At 36.4% G+C, this 18,109-nt stretch overlaps 2 protein-coding genes across 2 annotated transcripts; both read right to left on the bottom strand.

The window, feature by feature from the left end:
* Positions 1-9,783: 9,783 nt before the first annotated feature.
* On the bottom strand, positions 9,784-11,075 carry LOC140009523 (glucan endo-1,3-beta-glucosidase-like; the record flags this gene model as incomplete). Its single annotated transcript, XM_072055333.1, has 2 exons — positions 9,784-9,856; positions 10,579-11,075. Coding segments are annotated over 2 exons (570 nt in total), but the record flags the coding sequence as incomplete, so codon positions are not given.
* Positions 11,076-12,257: 1,182 nt separating this feature from the next.
* Positions 12,258-17,348, bottom strand: LOC113703057 (phosphoribosylformylglycinamidine cyclo-ligase, chloroplastic/mitochondrial). The gene is made up of 9 exons (XM_027224275.2): positions 17,251-17,348; positions 16,403-16,797; positions 14,222-14,316; positions 14,050-14,151; positions 13,904-13,963; positions 13,395-13,567; positions 13,176-13,278; positions 12,939-13,097; positions 12,258-12,772 (listed from the first exon to the last, which is right to left on the bottom strand). The coding sequence occupies exons 2-9, from the start codon at positions 16,743-16,745 to the stop codon at positions 12,602-12,604; spliced, it is 1,206 nt and encodes a 401-aa protein (XP_027080076.1). The 5' UTR covers positions 16,746-16,797; positions 17,251-17,348; the 3' UTR covers positions 12,258-12,601.
* Positions 17,349-18,109: the final 761 nt, after the last annotated feature.

Below are 18,109 nucleotides of genomic sequence, written 5' to 3'. Positions count from 1 at the left end.
TCATTAATTTTTACCATTCTTTATCTCGTTAATTTTGGAAAATTAATTATTAATTGGACAAAAATAGGATAAAACTTGAGAGTTTAGGGTGCTAAGTGTCTAAAATTTAAGTTTAGGGCACAAAGTGAAAAAGTGATATAAATTTAGAGATATAAAGTGGATTAAGGACTCTATAGTCGTCAACCGGTGTATGCACAAACAAATAAGTAAACTTGTATGAACTTAAACAATAAATGTTGAGCAGTTACACTTTTGATTGTGTACAATCAAATCATATTGTTATACGCCCCTCCTGGGCAGCTCGTTTGGTCACGACAGTCCCTCCCCACACGTGGGATTTCATAAATTTTTGTTCTATATTTACAAGTTGTTAAAAGTAAATTATATTCTGAACAAATGATATTATATCCCGTGTGTTTTGAACAAAAATCGCCCCAAATGATTATTCTGACAATGTGTTGGCCTTGGTCCCTATCCTCACTTACTATTCCTCCTCCCTCGTAACACCTTGTTGGATCCAAAAATGTAAAAAGTTACTTTCAAGAGTTAGTGGGTTGACACAAAAATTTAAACGAGAATCCGAAATAGGTCAGTGGTTTGCAGTGTACTATACTACTTAAGATCCATTAAATTATAATCAAACACCATTAATTTTGCTTGTGAACTATTAATGTAATTTGCACTATTTAAGCAGAATAAGTAGATAACTTGTTAGCTTAGATTTTATTAAACTCAATTAAAAGGCAATAGTTTATTGATCACGAGATTGTATACTTGATAAATGAGACAACAATTTGTCTGATCTGTTAATGTACCAAGAGTGTAATAGCAAAACTTACAACAAACATCCTTTGTCCTTTTTTGGTTCAAGTTCTTTTCGCTAAACCCAAGTATTAAAAATGAGAATGCAGATCTTTTTTACTACCAAAATTAGAGTTCAATTTTCTTCACCATACAAGCAGCTAGACAAGAAGCGATCAATTTTATTCAGATTCTAAAGTTAAAAGACAAAAATATTCAGGTAGGAAAAAGGGAAATCAATTAAGATCTGTTCATTCTCCCAAAAAAAAAGCAAACGGGATCTTCTGTCCATTATATCTGTTCATTTTTTCTGTTCAATGCAAAATTACGTAGTTCCACTTATTAATACTGCTGATGTGGCATATAACATTGAATACATATTTAGGGGGTGCTTGGTAAATGGGTTTCAAATTCAATAATATTCTAATTGTACCCATAGTCTTCTACTTTAGAATTTCATGCCGTATGATTTAGATGAGATTAGGTAAGTATTTGAGGACGAGATCCTTGAGTTTGTCAGAGTTGCAGTTACGTGCAGTCATGTTGATTCAAAAAGTAGGCCATCCATGCTAAAATTGAATTTGTAATCCATTTACCAAACACTCCCTAAATATGCATTTAATATTATGTGCCACATCAGCAATATTAATAAGTGGAACTACGTAGTTTTGCATTGGACGGGAAAAATGGACAGATATAATGGACAAAGGATCCCGTCTGAAAAAAAAGGAGCATTGCTCTCACATTGTAGGGATTAATCTTTCTTACACTGATAGTGTATAGTATTAAATGAATGATAACTATGCAAAATTTGAATTTGAACTCCAACTTTTGCACACCTATTGTTGATTCAGTAATAATAGTGTATAATGTTATTCTTGGTTTTGATGATCACAAAAGTTCTTTGAAATATCTATCTAACCTTCTTCACATATAAGTGTTTTTGCCTATCAAAGAATCAGGTACTAAAATGTCATGAAATGCAAATCAACCAAAAGAAGAAGCAAAAACAGGACACTCATGTCGGACGGCCGAAAGGAATCTGTCGGACATCCGAAAGGATAAAAAACATCAGGAAGGAAGCTCTGTCGGACGCTCATAAGGAAGCATCGGACGTCCGGAAGGATCGGACGCACACCTCGGACGCATATCAACCAGATCGGACGTCCGAAAAATTCCAAGATAACTTGTCAACTCTCGGCCTACGATCGGACGCTGTACTGTCGGACGACAAAAACTCATCGGACGTCCGAACTTCATCTTGGCTGTTTTCGGACGATAATCTGATCGTCGGACGTCTGAAAGCCCCAACGGCTAGCTGACTCTTCATCTGTCTTCTATCCGTTGGAAGCTTTAATGAAGTCCATTTCTGTTCCCCTTTAAAATCAAACTGTTCTGAACGAAGTGGGGACTTTTGCACACTTGGTCTACAAGATCTCAAGAGATATTTTAGCTAGAAAATAGTCTCCAAAGTTAGATTTGTTCTCGAAGTGGTGTGAACTTCTTGTGAGCTTTTCTCTTGTGGTTGAAAGTTTCATTAGTGTAGCTTTGTTGAGGGTTATCTGAGTGTTTGTAAAACTTCTTAGCTTGACTAAGTGAGGCTTAGGGCAAGGAGGAAGTGCTCCCTCCATTGTACATCTAGTTGATCATCTTTCATCAAAGAGAAGTTGCTCAACCTTGTGATTGGTCTTCAAGTTTGAGGAAAGCTTGGTAGACAATTGGTTTGATTTCCTATTTTACTTTTTGTTTAATAAAATTCTCATTGCTTATCTATACTTGTTTTTCTGATCAATATTGCTATTGTCTTCTAATCAACTTGGTTGATCATTACTAGAAAAGAAGGTAAATTCTTATTAAAGAAAAAGTGCATAAAATTGGTTAAGATTTTAATCAACCCAATTCACCCCCACTCTTGGTTGTCGTTGGGACTTACAATTGGTATCAGAGCTTGGTCTCCTTGAGATTAAGCTCTAACGGCTTGGAGTAAAGATGACAACCAGTCATGCTATGTTTGTTGAGGGGCAATCTGTTACTAGGCCTCCCATGTTCAGTGGCTCCAATTATGTTAGCTGAAAAGAAAGGATGATTATCTTTTTGCAATCTATTGATATTGAGCTATGGTTTATTGTGAGTGAAGGACCGCATGAAGCTAACTTTCTTGATGCAGATACAGGGCTGTTTCGGCCAAAAATGAGAGCTGAAATGAATGCTCAAGATAGGACTAACCTCACATTGAATGCCAAGACCATGAATGTTCTTTATAGTGCCTTAGATTCAAATGAATCAATTAGAGTGAAAGGCTGTAAATCAGCCAAAGAAATGTGGGATAAGTTAAGAGAAATCCATGAGGGTGGTGACAATGTGAGAGAACAGAGAAAGGCCATCTTGGTCACAAAGTATGAATCATTTAAGATTGAACCTCTTGAGGATATTGACAAAATGTATTGCAGGTTCACTGACTTGATCAAAGATCTCGAGGTGTTGGGCAAAGAGTACACCTTGGGAGAGAAGAACAGAAAAATTCTCAATGCATTGGGTAAAGAATGAGAAAATAAAGTGACTGCAATAGAGGAGGCTAAGGATTTAAGTTCTGTGCCTATTGAATCTATCATTAACTCACTAACCTCTTATGAGTTAAAACTGAAATCTAAAGTGCAGGAGGAAGAGGATGCTAGAGCAAAGAGAAATATTGCTCTAAAGACTATTCAAAGTGAAGATGATCCAGCTCACTTGGATGATGAAGATTCGGATGGTGATGATAATGATCTTGCTCTCATCACAAGAGGCTTCAAGAGAATCTTGAATAAAAGGAAGTTTAGAAAGGGAGGACCTAGCAATCAATTCCAAAATTATTCATCAAATGCAAGGAACAAAGGAAAACAAGAATTCAACAAGAAGCAAGTGGACAAATGCTACGAGTGTGGACAGCCTGGACACTATGCAAACGAATGCTCTGTAAAGAAAAAGAAAGATGGAAAAGCTGATCGAAAGCCAAGGTTCAACAACTTCCAGATTACATGGAATGAATGCAACTCCGAAGGCGAAGTTGAAGAAGAAGAAGAATCAGCTCAAATGGCTTTCATGGCTATTGGAGATAATGAGGTAACTTCCATACACTCTCAATCTGAAAGTGATGATGAAGAAGATGATGATCTTGAATCCTTTGTTGAAAAACTGCATAATGCCTTGAAAGAATCTTATGATAAAAACAAGCAACTAAAACAGAAAATTACTTTTCTCATTCATGAAAATGCAAGTCTTCTTCAACAAAATAAACAATTAAAGACTGACAATGAATGTCTTGTAAGAGCCGGATTTGATGTTCAAAATGAGCTTGATAGAAAGACAAGTATTTGTGAAATACTGAAGGAAAGACATGGTGATTTGAAGAAAAGAATGGACAACTTGGATGAGACTTTGAAAGCAAGAAAGCAAGATTTTCTCAAAAAGAACATGTTATCTACCTTTCTTACTGCTCATCAAAGAACATTAGCACACAACAAAAATGCACATGGTTTCACAACATATAGAAGAGGTGGATTGAGATATGTCAAACCAGTACATGTTAAGGACTCTTCCATTATGTGTGGTTTTTGTTGTCAAAGAGGGCATTTGAAAGGAGATTGCTATGTGAAAAGAAATCTGAACAAATGGATGAAATGCATGTGGGTAGTTAGACACAATGCTAATATATGTAGATGATCTTCTTATTGTGCAAATATATGTTGATGATATTATTTTTGGTGCTACTAATGAGTATCTATGCAAGAATTTTTCCACCACTATGCAAAGTGAATTTGAAATGAGTATGATGGGAGAATTAAATTTCTTCCTTGGACTTCAAATACATCAAGCCCTTGAGGGAATTTTTAAAAATCAAGCAAAGTATACCAAGGAATTGCTGAAAAGGTTTGGCATGGAGGACTCAAAGCAAGTTGGAACTCCAATGTGCACTTCTACAAAGCTTGACAAAGATGAAGAAGGTAATCATGTGGATGAAAAGCATTATAGAGGTATGATCGGAAGCCTACCCTATTTAACCGCAAGTAGACCTGATATTATGTTTGCTGTTTGCTTGTGTGCTAGATTTCAATCTTGTCCAAAAGAATCACATTTGAATGCTGTAAAAAGGATTTTTAGGTATTTGAAAGGTACATTAGACTATGGTTTTTGGTATGCTAGATCTAATGAGTTTGCACTATATGGTTATTCGGATGCTGATTTTGGAGGTTGTCGTGTGGATAGAAAAAGTACTAGTGGAACTTGTCACTTTCTTGGAAATTGTTTAGTCTCCTGGTTTAGCAAAAAGCAAAATGCAATATCTTTGTCTACAACCGAAGCGGAATATATTGCCGCTAGTGCATGTTGTGCTCAACTTTTATGGATGAAGCACACTTTGAATGATTTTGAATTGTTGTATGACTGCATGCCTGTATTCTGTGATAATACTAGTGCTATAAATTTGACCAAAAATCCTATTCATCATTCTAGGACAAAGCACATAGACATAAAGCATCACTTTATTCGTGATCTTGTTCAAAAAGGTGAAATATGTGTAAATTATGTGAGTTCTAAAGATCAATTTGCTGATATTTTTACAAAAGTTTTGCCATTAGATCAGTTCATTCATCTAAGGTCAAAATTAGGAATAATCGAAAAATCATCCTAAAATTTCTCAAAGTCTTCGGACGTCTGAAAGAAGATGAACGGACGTCCGATAATGTTCTTCAGATATTTTTTTCCAGAAAACATCTGTTCGGACGAAGCTGTGGGACACACGACTTCGTTCGGCCGTCCGACAGTGCAACGGCTCACTTTTTAAATTAACTTTCTCCCGCATTTGCTTCAAACTCTTCTCTTCTATTTCCTCTCGGACGAAAACCCTCTCATTTCTCACTCTCAAATTCATACCATTCTGAAGCTCTCATTCCCAAATTGACTCAAACAAAACTTTTCCTGATTGATTGCGATTCATTTCTCCTGATTATTTCATCGAATCGCAAAACATTTCGTAAATTCCCAAATTTTCCTCAAAACCCTACTTTCTCATAACCGCTCTGTCAAATCTTGTTCAAGGACTTTGTGTCCCAAAATTTCTGTGCGATTCACTTCCCTACTGCTGTGTGCATCATTTGCATCCTTCATTCCACACATTTCGCACAATGGTGAATCTAAGGGGAGGAAAAGTTACTGTCGGACGCAAGCATCCACTCAGGGATGAGGATGAGGATCTTCCTACTGTCAAACGGACATCCAAACGCTTCAAAAGGGGAGCTATCAAGGGTCAAATGTCACGGCCTACACCATAACCCTCCTCTCAGCCTGAATCTGGACAGGGGACATCTTCACAACCACCTCCAAAATCAGCCCCTCCTCCTACATTCTTTGATGATACAGTGAGAGACAAACACTCCTTGATATCCCAGAAAGGTGTCATCCCTCAGCGCACTGTAAACCCTTCTGAATTTCGTCTCATAGGTTTAGAACCCATTCTGAAGTTGTTTGCCTTTCAGAAATGGTCGCATATCATTTCTATGCCAAATGTTTACTATCCTGAAATGCTGCATCAATTTTTTGCTAATCTTAGGAAAGGCTCTGACCAAACTGAAATCTTTTTCAGGGTTAATGGGGTAGACTTAATCTTTGACTCTGAAATTGTGAATTCCATTTTAAATACTACCATTGAACGTGGGTGCAAGGATAAAATTGCAAATTTCTTTTCCTATGAAGAGCACCCTAATGCTGATAATCATTTTGATGGGGCTAAAATGTTGACCTATTTTAAAAGAAGTTTTTCCTCCCCTGCTGATGCTAAACTGAATGATCTTGCCCCTGTGAATTTAATTGCTTTTTCTATCATTTCAAACCTGCTTGTGCCTACTGATGGCCATAGAACTGATGCAAACAAAATGGAGTTGTACCTTTTTTATTGTTTTAGAGAAAAAATTCGTATTGATTTTGGTTTTGTCATATGCAAATTTTTACTTCGCTATGCCACTGATTCTCGCAGAAAATTATCTTATGGAAAGTTTCTTCAAAAGATTTTTGAGTTTTACAAAGTCCCTATTCTAGGTGTTTGTCCTAAAGAAGCACTTCTTATGCCTTTACCAAATGATATTTTGAAAGGAAAAATCTTGTTTTTAAAGATAATCTGTGGGCTTATAAGGGGGCATCATCTAGTGAACAGAAGTCTAAGTCTGCACATGATCCTTCATCTATTCCACTCACTCCCATTCATCCTAGGAAATCTGCCACTAAGGCATCTTCCTCCTCCAATGATGGAGTGATTGAGCTTCTTCATGAACTCAAACAGCATGTTCTTCTTCTAGAACATGGCCTAATGCTCACCATGTCCTCTGAGCAACAAACTGCCTTTCTAGACAAAAAGAACCTTCTCTTTCCCCCACCTGTGGTTGAGGAAGTGTCCCATGACAAAGAGCCACACCCCACTGATCCCAACTCATCAATTCCAGACCCTGGTTCATCAACTCCTGTGACTCCTCATGGCCCTTCCACAGCAGATAAAGGCAAGGCACCAGTTGAAGAGGCTGCTGAAGCTGATGAAGAAACTGAAGAGGAGGACCTCTCCCAATATCAGCTCTCTCGAAGAACTCCTGGATCCACATAGTTCACCATTTAGGACATTTGCATTTTGTTTGTCTATTTCATGTGTTTGTGGTGTTCAACAATGGATATGTAGATGAATTCAACATTTGGTTTTGATTATATTTATGTTTCTTTTGGTACTGTTTAATAGATGCTTAAGTATTTTGGAATGATGATTGTGTGGATGTAATGAAGTTTTTGGTTTGCATTGATGAATGTGTGTGGATGAGATGGATATAATTGTTTGCCCTTTTGTGATGACAAAAAGGGGGAGATGATTTGATTGGTTGATGATTGATGATTGATGATGTTGGCTGATGGATTGGCTGATGGATTGAATTTGTAAAATGTTGGTTTTTGGCTGCTTAATTGTCATATTGTGGATAATTGTTTAATTCGGTTGGGCAGCCAAGTGAGGGGGAACTTTTTCAAAATTTTTATGATTCACTAAGTAAGGGGGAGTTCTTATCTATTAAGAAAGGGGGAGTTTTTACTGCAATCATCAAATCTCATTTCAAACTTTTGTTTTGTCATCATCAAAAAGGGGGAGAATGTTATTCTTGGTTTTGATGATCACAAAAGTTCTTTGAAATATCTATCTAACCTTCTTCACATATAAGTGTTTTTGCCTATCAAAAAATCAGGTACTAAAATGTCATGAAATACAAATCAACCAAAAGAAGAAGCAAAAACAGGACACTCATGTCGGACGGCCGAAAGGAATCTGTCGGACGTCCGAAAGGATAAAGAACATCAGGAAGGAAGCTCTGTCGGACGCTCATAAGGAAGCATCGGACGTCCGGAAGGATCGGACGCACACCTCGGACGCATATCAACCAGATCGGACGTCCGAAAAATTCCAAGATAACTTGTCAACTCTCGGCCTACGATCGGACGCTGTACTGTCGGACGACAAAAACTCATCGGACGTCCGAACTTTATCTTGGCTGTTTTCGGACGATTGGTTCGGACGATAATCTGATCGTCGGACGTCCGAAAGCCCCAACGGCTAGCTGACTCTTCATCTGCCTTCTATCCGTTGGAAGCTTTAATGAAGTCCATTTCTGTTCCCCTTTAAAATCAAACTGTTCTGAACGAAGTGGGGACTTTTGCACACTTGGTCTACAAGATCTCAAGAGATATTTTAGCTAGAAAATAGTCTCCAAAGTTAGATTTGTTCTCGAAGTGGTGTGAATTTCTTGTGAGCTTTTCTCTTGTGGTTGAAAGTTTCATTAGTGTAGCTTTGTTGAGGGTTATCTGAGTGTTTGTAAAACTTCTTAGCTTGACTAAGTGAGGCTTAGGGCAAGGAGGAAGTGCTCCCTCCATTGTACATCTAGTTGATCATCTTTCATCAAAGAGAAGTTGCTCAACCTTGTGATTGGTCTTCAAGTTTGAGGAAAGCTTGGTAGACAATTGGTTTGATTTCCTATTTTACTTTTTGTTTAATAAAATTCTCATTGCTTATCTATACTTGTTTTTCTGATCAATATTGCTATTGTCTTCTAATCAACTTGGTTGATCATTACTAGAAAAGAAGGTAAATTCTTATTAAAGAAAAAGTGCATAAAATTGGTTAAGATTTTAATCAACCCAATTCACCACCCCTCTTGGTTGTCGTTGGGACTTACATATAAACTGCCAATGTGTATAAAATTTACCCTCAATATAAGAAGAGACGGAAGGTTAGATATATATTTTGCTGAAGTAGCAATCCTAAAACTTTTTCAGCAATTTCCATTAAGGTTTCTTCGAGCCAAAAGTTCCAATGAAGATTTTTAACAATCACTAATTGCTAAGACAGACAAAATTAGTTTGTCTCATATAATCAAGAAAACGTTTCCTACGTTTAGTTTAATATAACTAGCAGATGCAAGAACTATTGCATAAAATTTGTATTAACCATGCTGATCAATCTCGGAGGTGAAATGATAATGGGGATAATCCATGTTATGTATATTATTCTCTAAAACATGTTTCATGACTGTATTTTTATCTTTCCAGTCGCCTTTACAAAAAGTGTTATAGTGAACAATAAATAAATTTTCAAATTACTTTGAATCCAAATAAACCCAATATAATGATAGACAGAGTTCATTGTTAGGCAACTAAGATCCAATCTATGACGTACTCATGACAAAGTCCAAATTGAAGAAAATAAATATGTTCTTGGTCCATGCTCTTGAGATAAATTCTCATTAGTTTAATCAATTTCAACTCATTACAATACGAAAGCATCTTTACTGAGCTTTTATTGCTATACTAGAAATTTTGTACTGCCTCCTCAATGTCCTCATCAAGAAGTAGTACATACTTAGTATGACAAAAACAGGAAAAGATCTTCAAACGATTTATTCTAGTAGACGTTTGATACTTGAATTAGTTGAAACTGATTCCATACTTAGACTGTTGATTTGGAAAAAAGAGGCCAAAATGTCTCTCTGTCTCTGCTAGGGGTGGGCGCGGGTCGGATACCCGCCCCATTCACCATTTGGCTGACCCGACCCGCACCTTGCGGGTCAGCCATTTTCTGACCCTTACCCGCCCCGCATATCAGTAACGGGTACCCGCTGAGATAGGGTTGGATCAGCGGGTACCCGACCAGCCCCGTTTATCATTTAATTTTTGTTTTAAAAAAATGATTTATACCAATTTAATTTTATATTTTACACATTCATCTAAGATTTAATAATTTTTTTTTCTAAAAAAAGGTTTCCCACCAAGAAACAAGCATATGAAGAGAATATAAGATAAAGGAAAAAAATTAAAAGAATTCAAAATCAATAAAAGTTTGAAATAAGTAACATAATTTTTAATATATATGTTCCACATTAATTAAACTTTTTTCTATAAAATATAAGATCATGGCTTTTACAAATGAATCTTGTAAATAAACTATAGTCTCTCATATTTGTAATGCAATTTGTTCAATAAAATTACTTATTTAGTTATAACTTATTATTTTATAGTGTGTGTATAAAAATAAAAATAAAAAATATATATATGCGGGGCGGATCGGGTACCCGCGAATTTTTAATTATGTGACCCTAACCCGACCCTCTTTTGACCCGATCAAATAATAAAAATCGGATATCTTAATTTTCGGATCGGATCGGATCGGATATGACGGGTTTTCGGGTTAGCGGATAATTTTGCCCTCCCCTAGTCTCTGCTCCAGGCTTCTGGTTTTCTTCAAACATGGCAAACAGATAAGTTTCTATACCCCTTCCGGGCCTTCTTGGAGTCCCTTGTCCACTCTTAACATGGCTAATCACATTCCTATAGTAAGTTCCTGCATTTCCAGATGATGCAGCAGGAGGATTCCCATCCGATGGTTCCGACACAACAATGTTTACTTTAGCACCACCTTCTTTTTCTAGAGCTGAATAATGAGCATCCAAAATTGCATCAAAAATGTTTCGATATCCAAACGAGCCATCTTGAACAACAGTTCTTTGTGAGGTGAATAATGCATAATCGAGATGAATGTTGACTGGATCACCGATATAGCCGAAGTAGGGATACACATTGACTAGCAATGGTGAATTATTTTGGACTAGAAGATTAATTATAGGCTTAATGAAGGGTTTAGCCTCGTTTGAAAATGATCCTTGTGAGGGAGGATAAGAAACGCTTAGCAGACCTGCAGATATTGATGTTGAAACCTTGATTTTAGTAATTTTATTGAAGTCAAGTTATGGTAGTCTTATTGTTTAGATATTTGTATTTTATTAGAAAATTTCTTATAGTTATAAGGCTTGTTTACGAAGTCATCTAGTGTATAATAGGGAGTCATATTATTGAATTTAGTTGAGAAAAGTGAAGGATTGAGAGTCTTATTCTTATGATATGATTAATATATTATTGTTGGTTTTATTCCTCTTCTTCCACACATATTTTTATGTATGTAAATTGCCTTTCCATATATATATATATATATATATATATATATTAATTTTATGAAATATATCTCTTGTATATTTTCGCTTAATTTTTTTGGTTGATACCACTCTGATGGATCCAAATTGATAATAAATCATAAACTCACAAGAACAATCAAAGTGAAAAAAACGATACAGAGGCAAAGGGAAATTTTCTATTAATCAAAACGAGGCTCTAGCTACACACGGAGGCTACTTCTTCCTAAAAACTCAAAACGGACGCGGAGCCAACATACTAATCCCTTGCTGACTTCTATTGCTAACATTTATGGGCCATATCCGATGTGGCCAACCTTACTAAATCACAGTACAACTTATTTACCCAGCTAATTAGATCTTTTTAAGTTCAATCCGGTTCCTAGGGCAAGGCCCATAATCCCTGGTGGACGGTTTAGCCCGTGATTCTTATTCTCAACCATTAATTTTTGCTTGTGTACCACAGATGTAATTTGCACGATTTAAACAGAATAAGCAGATAATTCGTTCACTTTGATTTTATTAAACTCAATTAAGAGACAATAGTTTATGTATCTGTCTGACGCATGCTCTCCTTAAAATATATTTCAGGTGTCATATTTTTGAAAATATAAGATTAATTAAAGAAAATAAATACAAGGGTGACTAGATAAGATTAAATAAGAAAATTATATAAATGTAAGGGAGGATAATAATTATTAGTATGTGATATACATAATAATTTCAGGTGTCCTTTTTTTGGTTCAAGTTCTTTTCGCTAAACCCAAGTATCAAAAAAAGAGAATGCAGGTCCTTTTTACTACCAAAATTAGAGTTCAATTTTCTTCACCATATATGCAGCAATAGACAAGAAGCGATCAATTTTATTCAGATTCTAAAGTTAAAAGACAAAAATATTCAGGTAGGAAAAAGGGAAATCAAGAAAGATCTGTCCACTCTCCCAAAAAATGAGTATTGCTCTCCCCATCTGCTAACTCCATTTAAAAATTTTGTCAATGTAAATGTCTCTAATGGTGTGTGTTTGTTTGCACCATCCTTACACATACCAGAATTCTCCATAGTACAACATCATACAGGCAACAAAAGTTACAGAAGTACGAGGGGTTGAAAACTCAAGGTTTAGCTGATAAAGTGCCTTTAGTTGAGCCAAAATTTGTAGTCGTTATATGATCATTTAAACTTGTGGAACACATGTCAAAAGGAAGCGTAACTCCAAGCTCTTAATTCTCCCATACAAATTTCGTCCTAAGAGTGTAGTTTTATAACATCTCATTTACCTATTATCGGTAGCTCACTCCATCACCACTTACAACCTCACCGATGCAGTACATTGAACTTGTCCCCTGTCCATCACCAAGTATTCTTAGTGCAGCCTCCTTATCGACGACTAAAACCATTCCGATCCCCATATTAAAAGTCCGTCTCATCTCAGCCTCGTCTATTTTTCCGGCCTATAATGTTCACAGGTAAAATAAAAGTGTGAATACTTGTGTGAAAGTCTGAGCACAACCAAAGTACATCAACAGGAACATTACAACCCTACACATGAATATGAAGATTCATAGCTTCAAAGTATATCAGTCACAAACTCAGGTTATTGAAGAAAGAGAGTCTCACCTCTTGAATCCAATTGAAAATGGGAGGAACTATCCAAGAGTCCTTATAAATAGCAGCTCCAAGACCTCTCGGAAAAACTCGTGGTATATTATCTGTGAAACCACCTCCTGTGATGTGGGCTATACCTTTAACTCCTCCTTTGCTAACTATGCCAAGCACCTTTATTAAAGAAATCACAGAACAATTATTGTACTATGATTCACAGAAAGCAAAACTAAAATAGGATTGAACCATCACCTGCTTAACATAAATGACAGTTGGAGCCATCAAAGCTTTACCCAGTGTGACGGATCCACCAGGAAGTCGGTCATTGAGAGAAAGACCACTTCGCTCGAGAACCCTGTGAATAAAGTGGAAGTGCAACAGATATGAGAAATTTATCGGCAGAAGGGTTCATTAGACACTGATAGTGATGTCCCTAGCAAAGTCTGCATAGCCCCTTTAAAGAAATCAAACCTTCTGACTAGAGAAAATCCATTTGAATGGACTCCACTAGATGGTAGACCAATGAGAATGTCCCCAACTGTGATGTTTTTCCCATCAATTACAGAGTCCTTTTTGACTATGCCGACTGCAAAACCACTGAGATCATACTCACCAGGTGCATAGAAATCTGGCATTTCTGCAGTCTGAAAGGATAAGCAATCTTTCAATCACAATTGAAAGAGCAAAAGAGCTTTCTGAAATATGTACCAGTCTGCTGGTTTCACCTCAAAAACTGCTGAAACCATGAAAGAATTAAAAAATGCAACACCGTAGGATCACTTTGATTAAAGGCAATCAAGTACAAAAATCAGAAGATCATAACTTTCAATTGAGAGCCATTTTCAAATATTCCCAGGACGAAACACAAGGAGAAAAAGAATGATGAACTGCTTGGCATTAATAATGATGAACTGCTTGGCATTAATTAATCATTGACAAATTTAAATAATATCTCAGAGCCCCAGATTACAGAAGAATACCTCTCCTCCTAAAAGAGTGCAATCAGACTGTTGGCAACCGTCAACAATACCCTTTATGACCTGCATAAAAACTGACAAATCACACACTAAAGAACTTCAACTGTAAAAGCCACTAAAAAATTACCTGGTAGACATAAATAACATACTTTTTCAGCAAGATCAATGTCAAGATGGCTCGTAGCAAAGTAATCAAGGAAAAATAAAGGCTTTGCTCCAGAAGTGACGATGTCATTAACACTCATTGCAACCTGATCCGAAGGTCAATGATTAACTCTAGCAACAAAAGCCAATTATATACAAAACTGCAAAAAGATTTACCAAATCAATCCCAATAGTCTCGTGAATTCCACTTTCAAATGCAAGCTTTAGTTTTGTTCCTACACCATCTGTGCCAGCAACGAGATAGGAATCACCTGCTCCAGGCGATGCCAAAAGAACAAAGGAAAGAAATCCATCAGCAAGTTAATCAAAAATGGACAAAATAATCCCTACAAGAAAATCTTCTTCCTTAAACAACAGAGAGCAAGATACAAAAGAGAAGGCACAGCGAAGGACAACAATCACATTTAACTTGTATAGAGAAATAATATGCACTGATGGGAACACCTTGGTTTGACTTTTTAATCTATAATACTCATTCAACTTGTGAAAAGGGGAGACAATGGTAGCAATCACAAGTCCATCATGCAACATAAGGGTGAAACCATTCTCATAACCAAATCCAAATATCTTGTATCATATTTTCATGAGCTATTACAAGAACCTATCATCAAATGAAAGGGACAGCCAAAAAAGAATTGAGGAGGGGTTCTTTTCTCTCCATGTAAACCATGACGGGCACTGATAGATGCTATGCTAAAGCATCAACCTGCTCCTTTTTGTTTCCACTACCTATAACTTTCAATTACCTGTAGGTAACCACATAACAATTAGATGTCAGAGCAGCAAAGCAGCGAATTTCTCAATCTTGAAAAGATAACTTATACATGCACAGCTGTGAAAACTAGAAAGGTGCCTGCTAAAGAGAAACTAGAGCCAAAAGCTAAGAGAAGAATAGTAAATTAGGGCAGGATGAGCTCAAGAAACAAACCCTGAGTGAAGAAGTACAGATAGAAAAATGATTGAGGTTCTCACAGGTTTTGTGGTAAAGACAACAAACATCTCAAAAGGAATCAATATTTGTTGAGCACTTTCAAGCTCAAAACATTACAAGCGTCAAATCAGAAATCAGTTTGTCATAAATGGGAAAAAACTGTATTGGATAAACTACTATCAGAAATGTACAATCTTAGAAAGTTGCAGCCATTGAATCTTTCCTACAAAAAATTCTAGTCCTAAAATTGTCAAAAATGAACAAGACTGGAAAGTTTTGGCAACTGCAAAGAGTTAAAAGATCACTGCCAAGCCCTGCTCAAGGAGAAACAAATCATAATCCTGCTGCGCTAATAACTAGACAGAACACTACCTGACTTGAGACCAGACTCAATTCTTAACAGAGCAATAAAGAACAAGAAATGTAAAAGGGCATACACTGCACAACCTTCAAACTAAACAAAAGAAGAGTGATAACCATGCACAAAAAGAAAGAGTCGATGCCAATTTTTTGTCCAGCAAGAAGCAAGAACCATGTTGAATGAAGAAGAAAAATATCATGGTATTTTGAGAGGTAGATTTCCATTTTCCAATTGAATATCTGATCTTCCTTACAGACTCGAATTCTTCTTGGCCATCCAAACTTCGTTCTTATGGCACATCACTAGGAAAATTACATTTCTCAAGACAGCACTCGTTCAACCATGGAAATCAAATTTGAAACCAGCAGTCAATAAGATTTTGATCACAGCTTATATATCTTTCTTTGGCCATAACTTTTCTCAAAATCTTAAGGTAACCAAACAAATGCAAGATGAAGAAAGCCCGACTTCTCCAATTTCAAAATTAAACACCACCAGGAATCTTCACAAAACAGCCAACATAAGCATACAATACAATTAGTATTCCTCAGATGATTGTATATATTTTCTCCACATACTTTGGGAAGATAAGTCGTAAAAAGGACAATCAAATTTGATCTAATCTCACTTGGTTTATAAACCACTAATGGATCAGTTCAGTTAAATGCCCAAATAATTCGCACAAACCCCAAAGACCAAAGTGTCATTTATGATTGCCATCCTATCTTGTTCACGAGACCTTCTGACCTATCAAGCCCATAGTCCATCAATCACATAAATTAGACTAAACTAAAAACATATTCCATCAACACATTATCACAAATTGCAAATATTACGTCAGAAATATTGGTGCAATCTGCAATGACATCCAAGGAAGCGTTCAGGAAAAAAAAAGGCAAATTTATTTATATATTAACAATATTCAGAACTTATTTACGGCTAACTGAATGTGCCTAATTAGTTCAAAGAACAAGAATAAAAAGAATATTTAACGGCTAATTAGTTCAAAGAACAAGAATAAAAAGATTATTTAACCGAACTCTACCTAGAGGATAAAGCCCTCCAAATCCTCCAATTCCAGGTGCCATCTTGGCAATTCTTCTAACAAGTTCTGATCCAGCATCAATGTCAACACCAGCATCCTTATACGTGAGTCCTTCAGTTTTCTCATCACAACTACTACTTGAAATTGAAAGGGCACGACTACTGTTTGTACTTCTAGAATTCAATCTTTTGCACAGCCCAGATGGCACGCAAAATTTTGGTCTGAAGCAACCAAACTTCAGTATTGACGTATTCAAGTCCTTGTTATAAAACTCCTGCCGAGGGGTTGTTACAGTCGGAACACCCTGCAATAGTTCTCTACTTGCTCCATAGGCGGTGGGCATGACAAAGTTGAGAAAAAAAATTGAAAGTAACAGCCTGACACCCGAATTGACCCTAGAAGAAAATGAAGGAAAAGTCCAAGGTCAGCACAGAGCACATGCCTCTTTCGTTAAAGTTAAAATTTTGTACAAAGGATGCATCGAATGCCCCTGAGGTTCCATTTTGTCCAATGCAAAATGCAACATTTAGTCAAAATTCATCGAACTCCCATAATTAAATCCAACAAATAAACAATATCTAATGTACAAGCGCTTTGATAATTTTTTTTTTTTTTGGTTCGTACACAGAGCTAAATGAGATATTGAATTCAATTTTGGGGAACCCAACTGACGAAAAAAAGGAAGTAAATATAAACAACAGGAGGAAGATAACGGAATTCTGAATCCATTAAAACTAAAATATTTCCCGAGGCAGAAAGTAAATTACTAAATCCTCCACCTAATGTTGCCACAAAATAGCAAAAAAAAAAAAAAACAATTTTGCTGTAGCAATTCCATTTTCGCTTACCTGATTCTGCGTAGCTGATGCTTAAGAGGCGTGGATGAAAGGCTTCTCTGCGTTGTGCTGTTGTATGAGAAAGGTGAAGAATGTTGAGGGTTTGTGGGGGTTTTATGCTGGACATCATTAATTAACCATATAGACAACGAGGGAACACCCCCTGCCACGTAGGATAGTCATCCGCCCATGTGGCACGCGGGGATTGGTCGGTAGTGATGATTGGTTAAAAGATAAAGAGGGAACCCCCTGCCACATAGGATGGTCGTCCGCCCATGTGGCACGAGGGGATTGGTCGGTGGTGATGATGTGGAATTCATGCTAGATAGTTTTTTTCCCCTTTTCTACATGCGTCCTTTTTTTTCCCAAAAGTCTAGCTCTTTTGGATTGACCATTTTTTCAAAAATAAGTTTTTCAAATACATTACTACAGTAATACATATAATTCAAAAAACATTTCATCTGTACAATATATCAAATATTTCAAAAAAATTTTATAGTAAAAATTTTTTCATATACACTACTACAGTAAATTTTTTCAAAAATATCCCCAAAAATAGCTAATTCAAACGGAGCCAATTGTTTCTTTTTTTTACATGGATCCATTTTTTCCAAAAGTCATGTCGTTAGTCATTAGTCATTCTTTTGTCAGAATTACTCCTTGGTCAATGATGAAATTACGCTTTTCCCCTTAAGACTTTATTTTTTTGCTTGTTTTGCTGCTACTGTATTTGTTTTGTAATAATTTGTGGTCGTGTCTCCATATCTGTCAAACAGCCTCCACCACCAAATTTTCATTGTCCGAGAATACTTGCTTCCACTCTTAACAATCCGACAGCTCATCTTTGCACGTCTATGGCAGGATATTTCGT

Source organism: Coffea arabica, chromosome 1e (assembly GCF_036785885.1).
Source record: "Coffea arabica cultivar ET-39 chromosome 1e, Coffea Arabica ET-39 HiFi, whole genome shotgun sequence".
NCBI classification, from domain to species: Eukaryota; Viridiplantae; Streptophyta; class Magnoliopsida; order Gentianales; family Rubiaceae; genus Coffea; species Coffea arabica.
This window is presented reverse-complemented; position numbering and strand designations above follow the sequence as displayed.